At 40.2% G+C, this 10,258-nt stretch overlaps 1 protein-coding gene across 1 annotated transcript; it reads left to right on the top strand.

The window, feature by feature from the left end:
* Positions 1-4,377: 4,377 nt before the first annotated feature.
* On the top strand, positions 4,378-5,133 carry LOC137743026 (uncharacterized). The gene is made up of 2 exons (XM_068482948.1): positions 4,378-4,691; positions 4,800-5,133. The coding sequence occupies exons 1-2, from the start codon at positions 4,378-4,380 to the stop codon at positions 5,131-5,133; spliced, it is 648 nt and encodes a 215-aa protein (XP_068339049.1).
* Positions 5,134-10,258: the final 5,125 nt, after the last annotated feature.

A 10,258-nucleotide genomic window follows, 5' to 3' on the forward strand; every position in this document is an offset into this window, starting at 1 on the left:
TGTTCCCGTGTTGATGTTGCCCGAGGAAATTCAGAATCATGTTTCGGATTACACACCTGCTCTTATGTCCTGTGATGTTTTTTCTGACTTAGTGTAGTGCGTACCTTGCCCAGTAGAGAGCGTAGGATCATAATTGTTTCTCATGCTTGATGCTTGCAATATGATCGTGATTCATAAAAGACGAGTAAAAGAATATCACAGCAAAACCTACACAAACGAAGCAATAGATGAAACCAAGCAGTGGCGTTCCCTGGTCAATTTCACACACGCCTGTTGGCAGAATTCTCCTTTACTCCCTACCCAACCTCACCCGCTTTCCTGCATTTTGTCGAACATGTTTGCCCTTATGACAGCCATGCTCAAGGAACATAATTTTAGGGCTAACTAGTAACCACATTTTGGTTTTGAAAATGGGTCATAATGTTCTAATTTTCTAATTTTCTCACATTGCACCAACCAGTTTTGAAATCAATATATACCTTTATGTTCGAATATCCAATTGTCCATTAAATTGATAAGTTTTTTTTCATGATGTGATGCAAAATGTGGCTTACACTTTTGTCCCCGTATAAGGGTCTCACACATCACCATGTCATCAACTTAATGAAGATCAAACAATCAATCACATTTAAAGTGTAAGCCACATACTTAATTTCTTAACTTTCTACACCAATTACTTAATTTTCTTTTATTGTCCGCCCATCTACAACTTCCGTTTCTCCCCCACCTACAATCTCACCTCCCTCTACAAAATAAAAAATAACGCAAATGAAATCAATAAAATCAAAGACACCCACAAATATGAGCCCAGATCGTAACCCCGCTTCATGTCCTTTAATTTCAGAAACATCTCAAGTCTTCAATCATTTCAATATCTGTGTGGACTAAAAAACCCTGAATTTTGATTACCATACAATTTCCAAAGCATCTCATGGCGCCGATGGTTTCGTGGATGGAAATTGATGAAAACATCGCATTCGTCTCAATGGTGCATCATGTAAATCAAAATTGTAGGTATAAAAGGTAGTGGCTTGGTAAATCAAAATTGTAGAGTGTGTATGTATATATATAGTACAAATATCTAGAGGTGTGTGCTGTAAAATAGATATTGGAGCAGCCATGATTCGAGTTGCTTTGGGCAAGACAATTTTTGGACCCCAATTGATGGGTACTGGAAAAAGAAGCTGCCGGAAGGTGCAGCGGCAGGAGACTGCAAGCGCGTTCGATAATTTTTTTTTTTTCTTCTGTACTTATCATTAAATAAAGTAATTAGATGGTTTTTGGTTAAAATTCAAAGTTTTGAAACCCTTTTTCATTAGTTTTTTATTTTTTTTATTTTTTTTATTTTTTATTTTTATACTTATCTAGAAAAAAAAATTAATAACTCATTTTTAGTATTTTGCCGAATTGCTCCTAAACTTGTACCCGAATATCAATTTGCCCTTAAAACTTTTATTTTTGCCAATTTTCCAGTCAACTATTCAACTATTATAAATAGTTAATTTCCGCTACTATCATGTTTGCCAACATTTCATCCAATTTTCCATACCACTAGAGCCCTCCTAACTTTTAACAAAAAGTTGAACCAACTGTGTCTAAATATGACGATAAGGGGACATTGGCTATTTATTCTAGTTTAGGGAAATGTTGGTCATTTATTATAGTTCAAAGGTGAAGTCGGTTAAAGTTTAAAACTTCAGGAGGTAAATCGGCAATAGTACAAATTCAAAGGGAAAATCGGCGGGATAGCCATATATTTTTCGGTTGATTCTTTTTCATCTTTTAGGCTTTTATGCACATCTCGTTTTATATATTTTGAAAATTAATGTCTTTTCTTATTTAAAATTTGCTTCTTTATTTTTTGTTCTTCTCTTGCTTGACCCGTAATTTTGGTTTCCTAACTCCACCAACAAAATACAAAGATTAATTAATTTCTAATGTATGTGACGACCCGTCCCGAATTAATATATATTTTATCCTCGAATGTGTGAAAATGATGATTATACCCTCAAGACGTGAATGTACGTATATGGTTTTAAATTATTTTCCCGTTGACGTAATTAAATCATATTCGATGTCATGAGAGTGTTGACGTGATTTAGGGCCGAGTTGGGTTCGTAACGAAAATGTTATGAATAAACGATGGTGTAATTGGGCTAAGGAAATGGACCAATCACCACACCTCCTACTTTCTTGGGTCCAATTAGAATTTTAGGTTTGTTTTGGGGTCAATTGTTAGCCTAAACATGCAACCCAATTAGGGCTTAAGATCCCTTTTATCTATGCCCAATCCGGACCACACGTGCGCACATATACATACCCTCACCCTTTCTCTCAATCTTTCCTTCGTCCGTACAGTCCTTAAACACACACACCCAACCATCTTCATCTTGCACAGATCGAACTAGTGGAGGTCACTTTCGAGTTCCTTGCAAGGTCAGGAACCTAATCATACCCTTAGATTTGTGAAAGAACCTCGGAAACCCGGGAACTTGCGAGCTCTGGCAAAGTGCTTTATTACTCCATCGTGATCGTGGACGTTTCACAGAGTTTCAAGGCTTAAAGGAGTCTTAAAAAAACTTCACATAAATCATAGAGAAGTTTTGGAAGATTTTGGACGTCGAGATAGGTCAGTTCCTTGAGTTGCAGTTTTGACCGGAATATCGAAGGATTTTTCGACTATTTCCCGTCGGTTTTAGGACTTCAAAGTGGTAAGAACATATTCTACTCGTTTAGGGCTTCAAATCCATGTAAAGTTTGTGAAATTTGGTTGAGATTTGAGTGACATATTTAAATTTGAAATTTTTCCAGTTTCCGATGACGCAGCGACGATTGGCGCCGGAATCCGGCAAACCACCGGAAAAGGAAGGGGAATATTCTATTATTTAGCAGAATATTCCCTAACGGCATTTAAAATTTCGTCCATGTGCCAAGCACGTGCCTGCGCGTGGCTGGAACGTGGGATGTCGGAAAATTATTCTTAAAATATGGGGATGCTCGTGTTGTTGAGTAGGCCACGATGGTATATTCAAACACCCCAATTGAGCAACATATGAGAAGTTATTACACGGTTTTGGTTATGTACTTAAAATTAATGTTAAAATAGTGGTTTCACATGTAAGTGAGACGTTTTCGGAGGACGAGCACAATCAGGCGAGACTCTGGGGTTACGATCCAGCTACATACCAATGAGTGGGCTTTTGATTTTCTATATATACGTATATATGCTTTTTGTTTTCCCAGAAATTTCTTTTAAATGGAGTCATGATTTTAAATGCCATGTCAATTGCATTATGCTTTAGAGTATGCATTAGTATAGATATGCATATTGTTGCTTGATGCTGCGGACGCCCAGGTAAGCTTCAAGTGCGTACATATTGATGATAGTGGATGCATAGTTTGTGGTTATACGTAGATGCATTTAGAGCTCATTATCCTGCACCCCGGTGCTAGTGCTCCCGCCCATGGCCAGGGCACTGTCCTTCGCGTGATGTTCACCTCCCGCACCACACGCTCACCTTGGATCCAAGTTTGGTGCACAGCCCTGTCGTACATACCACATTAGGTGGTTCCGACTCGTAGGTGACCCGCAATTATTCGCACAGCCTTCATGTGATCGTAGCACTTGAGCGTACTTATTTGCACCCAGCCTTATCGTACAGACCACAATAGGTGGTTCCGACTCATATGCAGGCATATCTGATGAGCTATAGGTTTAGCCGTACAAGTCACGTTAGGTGACTCTGGTTGGCATATAATTTTACATTGATTTATTTCACCTGGCTACTTATTTCCATACTTGGATACGTGACATGGCTTATATTTGATTTTCACTACTTTCGAGCATGATTTTTATATACATATGTATTTTTATTTTCTGGGAAACCATACAGGTTTTACGGTGAAAGGTTATTACTTTTGGAAAGAGAAATGGTTTTGAAAAGCTTTGTTTTTGCCCACTCACATTTTCTGTTTTACGCCCCTCCAGGTTCTAGATAGAAGTGCGTGTTGGTGGCTCATGAGGATTCTACGGCGGTTCTGACAGATATCCATCAATGTAGGGTTTTCTTTCATAGCCTGTATAATTAGTATTTAGCCTGTTGGACTGCACCTTGGCACCTACACTCTGACTATATGTATCTACACTCTAACCCTTCTTCCCACACTTATTTACTTGTCTTGTGTGCATTAGTTAATTGGCTTTTTATTTCTCACATCTTCATATCACTATCACTTTCGCACTGCACACATGGCTACGTCACCATCACCTGACGGGCAGCATGTCTCGATTTAGGTCGGGGTGTGTCAGTTTGGTATCAGAGCCTAGGTTTGGCAGTCCTGCATATTTTATGAGTATTTTAATCCTTTTGATGTCTTATGTCAGAACCATGCCACCTCATAAAGAGCCACGTACCTCTTCCAAGTCTAATTTTTTCGGATATTACCCAACTTGGGGAGGCTATTGCTAATGTCATTCAGTCCTCACTTCGTCTTCCCCAGAGAACTCCCTTAGAGACTGTATATAACTTAAAGTTGAATAATTTTATGGGTAATGAGGGACCTGAAGGAGCCAAGCAATGGCTTAACCATGTCGAGAAAACCTATCGAGTGATGCAGCAATTGGAGAATTTCCCTGAGGATAGATGGGTCGAGACGACCACTTGGTTTTTAGGTAAGGAGGCTGCATCCTGGTGAAGGCAAGAATCTTTTCAGTTGTCGCCGAAAGAAGCTGCAGATTGGGAGGTTTTTAAGTAATTATTCCAGAAGAGATTTGTACCCTCTGAGTATTTGGATCGTAGGAGGCAAGAATTCTATCAATTAAAGCAAGGGAAAATGTCAGCTATTGAGTATTATAGAAAGTTTATTGATATGTCCTCGTATTGTCCGGAGATTGCTGAAAATCCTGCTGAGATGCTTCAACAATTCAAGTGGGGTACTCGAAAGAAGTGGCGTTCTATGACGACCACGACTCCCTGCTCTACACATCAGGAGTTTTATGAGATTCTACTGCGAGTTGAGGATTATGAAAATATGCCCAATGACAGTGAAGAAGAGGAAGAAAAAGATAATATTCAGAAGAAAAATAATAATAAAGATAAAGGCCAGTCATCTCAGGGACCTCGCAAGACGTAGAGTTTTAAGAGAAGTGGTACTAGTTCTAGTTCTTCTAGTGGGGGTTTGAGTTCCACTGCGCAACGGAGAGGCGGCCGGTTTTTAGGAGGTTTTCAGTTCCAGAAACAGAGAGATTTTAGCAATTCAAGTGCCACACTGTGTTGCAGATGCAATAATCGGCATTTTGGGAAATGTAGGCAAGGTAGCAGTGGATGTTTCACGTGTGGCCAGATGGGACATCGGGTTATTCAGTGCCCTCAAAATCAGCAAAAGCCCTAGCCACCTGCCTTGCCACCACCAGCTCTTATTCAGTAAGTCCTGGGGCCTAGTACTTATACCCAGACGGGTTATAGTGGAGCATATCATTATCAGGGGGATATAGCTCCATATTTTGGAGGACGTCATCATGCCAGCTAATCTTGTTCCATTAGATATCGTTGATTTTGATGTCATTTTGGGCATGATTGGTTACATTACAATCGTGCCAAGATGGATTGTTATGAGAAGACAGTTACTTTTCATCGGCCGGGCTTGCTTGTGGTTGCATTTATGGGTGCACGTAGTGGACTAAGGCAAGGCATTATCTCTACCGTGAGGGCTAAAAGGTTATTGAGGAAAGGTTGTTAGGGTTATTTGGCTCACGTGGTATTGAATGAGGATACGCTTACTTGTGTGGAGGATGTACGGGTAGTTAGGCACTTCCCTGATGTTTTCCGGATGATTTACTTGGATTACCACCTGATAGAGAAGTGGAATTCATTATTGATTTACTCCAAGATACAGATCCTATTTCCTTAACTCCTTATTGAATAGCTCCCGCGGAGTTGAGGGAATTGAAAACCCAATTGCAGGAATCGGTTGATAAGGGTTTCATTTAGCCTAGTTCTTCACCTTGGGGGGCTCCAATTTTATTTTTACGAAAGAAAGATGGGACTTTGAGGTTATGTATAGACTATTGACAATTGAATCGGGTAACGATTAAAAACCATTATCCGTTGCCGCGTATAGATGATTTATTTGACTAGCTTCAAGGTGCTTGCATGTTCTCCAAGATTGATTTGAGATCTGGGCATTATCAATTAAAGATCAAAAGTGAAGATGTACCTAAGACGGCTTTTAGGACTCGATATGGTCATTACGAATTCCTCGTGATGCCATTCGGGTTAACGAATGCACCCGCAGCTTTTATGGACTTGATGAATCGGGTATTCAAGCCATACCTCGACAGGTTCGTTATTGTTTTTATTGACGATTTTTTTGTGTATTCTAAGTCTAAGGCAGAGTATACTCGAAATCTCACTTTGGTTTTGAAGAAATTGAGGGAGCACCAATTATATACTAAGTTTAGTAAATGTCAATTTTAGTTAGATCAAATGGCATTCTTGGGGCATGTAATATCAGCCCAGGGTATTTAGGTGAACCCACAAAAAATAGTCGCAGTTGAAAATTGGGAGCAGCCACGAACCGTCACTGAGGTACGAAGTTTTCTGGGCTTAGCAGGTTATTATCAACGGTTTGTTAAAGATTTTTCAACCATAGCTTTACCACTGACGAGGTTGACTAGAAAAGATGTTAGGTTCGAGTGGGACGATGATTGTGAGCGGAGTTTCCAGCAGCTAAAGTATTGTCTTACTCATGCACCTGTTTTGGCGCTTCCAGACGACAATGGTAATTTTGAGATTTACAGTGATGCTTCCTTGAATGGCTTAGGCTGCGTATTAATACAGCATGGTAGGGTGATTGCATATGCCTCACGACAATTGAAGCCACACATGATGAATTACCCTAATTACCCTACCCATGATCTCGAGCTAGCAACCATCACTTTCGCCCTGAAGATTTGGATGCATTATTTATATGGACAAAAGTGCAAGATTTTCACAGATCATAAAAGCCTCCAATACCTATTCACCCAGAAAGATCTCAACCTTCAACAGCGGAGATGGATAGAATTACTCAGTGATTATGATTGCATGATTGAGTATCATCCTGGTCGTGCAAATGTGGTGGCAGATGCATTTAGCAGGAAATCTTGAGGCCGAATTAATGGTTTATATGCTTGCCATATCCTTCTTCTCACAGAATTGAGATTTACTGGAGTTGATTTGGAAGTCATAGATCGGGAAGAAGCTTTAGGTCAGACCAATTTTAATTGATCGGGTGCTAGAAGCTCAAGCGGAAGATAAGGAATCCCAGGAAATAGCCGAGGCAATATCACGAGGAAAGAAGAAAGATCTTAGAATTCGGGAATTTGATGGCATGCTTATGCAGGGAAGTCGAATGTACGTGTCGAATATTGCAGAACTAAAGAAAGATATTCTCGATGAAGCACATATATCAACATATGCGATGCATCCTGGGAGTACCAAGATGTATCACACTATTCGACCTTTCTACTATTAGTCTGGCATGAAAAGAAAGATTGCTGAATATGTGAGTAGGTGTGCAATTTGTCAGCAAGTCAAAACTGAGAGGAAGAAGCCTTTTGGACTGATGCAGCCACTTCCTGTTCCCCAGTGGAAATGGAAAAATATTACTATGGATTTCGTGTGCAAGCTTCCTCGTATGCGAAATGGTTACGATGGCATCTGGGTGATAGTGGATCGACTTACTAAGTCAGCACACTTTATACTAGTTCGAGAGAAGTATTCTTTAAGCTGATTAGCTAAGTTGTTTATATTAGGGACTGTTAAATACCACGGGGTTTCGGTTAGTATTATTTCTGAACGGGATCCTAGGTTCACTTCTAAGTTTTTGGGTGGCTTTCCAGGAAGCTCTTGGTACGAGATTGCTCTATAATACGATGTATCATCCACAGATAGACGAGCAATCTGAGAAAACTATCAACTTATCATCCACAGATAGACGGGCAATCTAAGAAAACTATCTAAACGCTAGAAGATATGTTAAGATCTTGAGTATTGCAGTTTGGTGACGCTTGGCACAAGCGTTTGGATTTGATTGAGTTTGCCTACAATAATAGCGACCATTCTAGTATCGGTATGTCACCTTTCGAGGCACTCTATGGTAGATCTTGTCGTACTCCTCTTTGTTGGTCAGAAGTTGGTGAGAAGGTGTTAGTGGGCCCAGAGATTGTTGATGAGACTGCCCAGAATATTCAGGTAATTAAAGCTAACCTGAAAGCGGCCCAGGATCTACAGAAAAGCATTGCTGATAAACACGCCACTGATAGGGTGTATAAAGTTGGAGATTGGGTATTTCTGAAGCTATCCCCATGGAAGGGTGTTGTACGGTTCGGTAAGAAAGGTAAGTTAAGTCTTCGCTACATTAGACCGTATCAGATCACCGAGCGAGTCGGTGAAGTCGCCTACAAACTTGAGTTACCTCCAGAATTATCACGGGTGCATGATTTTTTTCATGTTTCTATGTTTTGTCAATATGTCTCCGATCCATCACACGTGATACCTCCTCAACCTTTAGAAACTAATCCAGACTTGACATATGATGAGGAACCAGTGACGATTTTAGACTGGAAGGATAAGGTTCTTAGGAACAAAACTGCGCGCATGGTGAAAGTTTTGTGGAGGAACCACTCGATGGAGGAAGCCACTTGGGAGACGGAGGATCATATGCGAGATATGTATCCACGCTTATTTTATGGATACTAGTGGTCTGTTATGTTAGTGTATAGAAATTTCAGGGACAAAATTTTATTAAGGAGGGTAGGTTATGACGACCCGTCCTGAATTAATATATATTTTATCCTCGAATGTATGAAAATAACAATTATACCCTCGACTCGTAGTGACATGAATGTACGTATATGGTTTTAAATTATTTTTCCGTTGACATAATTGAATCATACTCGATGTCACGAGAGTGTTGACATGATTTAGGGCTGAGTTGGGTTCGTAACTAAAATGTTACGAATAAACGATTGTGTAATTGGGCTAAAGAAATGGGCCAATCACCACACCTCCAACTTTCTTGGGTCCAGTTAGAATTTTAAATTTGAAAATTTTCCAGTTTCCAGCAACGCAGCGGCGATCGGCGCCGGAATCCGGCGAATCACCGGAGAAGGAAGGAGAATATTCCATCAACTTTGATGGAATATACGAACGACGTCAGGTAAAGTTAACGGAATATTATATTATTCAACGGAATATTCCCAAACGGCATTTAAAATTTCGTCCGTGTGCCAAGCATATGCCTGCGCATGGTTGGCACGTATGGCCGTGCCTTGGCCGGCACGTGAGGGCACGTGGGACGTCAGAAAATTATTCTAAAAAATTTGGGGATGCTCATGGTGTTGAGTAGGCCACGATGGTATGTTCACACATCCCAATTAAGCAACGTATGAGAAGTTATTACATGATTTTGGTTATGTACTTAAAATTAATGTTAAGATAGTGGTTTCACATATAAGTGAGACGTTTCCGAAGAACGAGCGCAGTCAGGCGAGACTCAGGGATTACAATCCAGCTACATACCAGTGAGTGGGCTTTTGGTTTTCTATATATACGTATATATGCTTTGTGTTTTCCCAGAAATTTCTTTTAAGTGGAGTCACGATTTTAAATGCCATGTCAATTGCATTATGTTGTAGAGTATGCATTAGTATAGATATGCATATTGTTGCTTGATGTTGCAGACGCTCAGGTAAGCTTCAAGTGAGTACATATTGATGATAGTTTAGAGCTCATTATCCTGCACCCCCGTGCTAGTGTTCCCGCCCGTGACCAGGGCACAGTCCTTCACGTGATGTTCACCTCCCGCACCGCACACTCACCTTGGATCCAAGTTTGGTGCACAGCCTTGTCGTACATACCACATTAGGTGGTTCTGACTTATAGGTAATCCGCGATTATTCGCACAGCCTTCACGTGATCGTAGCACTTGAGCGTACTTATTTGCACCCAGCCTTGTCGTATAGACCACAATAGGTGATTCCGACTCGTGTGCATGCGTATTTAATGAGCTATAGGTTCAGCCGTACAAGTCACGTTAGGTGACTCCAGTTGGCATATAATTTTACATTGATTTATTTCACCTGGCTACTTATTTCCATACTTGGATACTTCACATGGCATATATTTGATTTTCACTACTCTCGAGCATGATTTTTATATATGTATGTATTTTTATTTTATGGGAAACTATACGGGTTTTACAGTGAGAGGTTATT

The sequence above is a fragment of the Pyrus communis genome, chromosome 8 (assembly GCF_963583255.1).
Source record: "Pyrus communis chromosome 8, drPyrComm1.1, whole genome shotgun sequence".
Lineage (NCBI taxonomy): Eukaryota > Viridiplantae > Streptophyta > Magnoliopsida > Rosales > Rosaceae > Pyrus > Pyrus communis.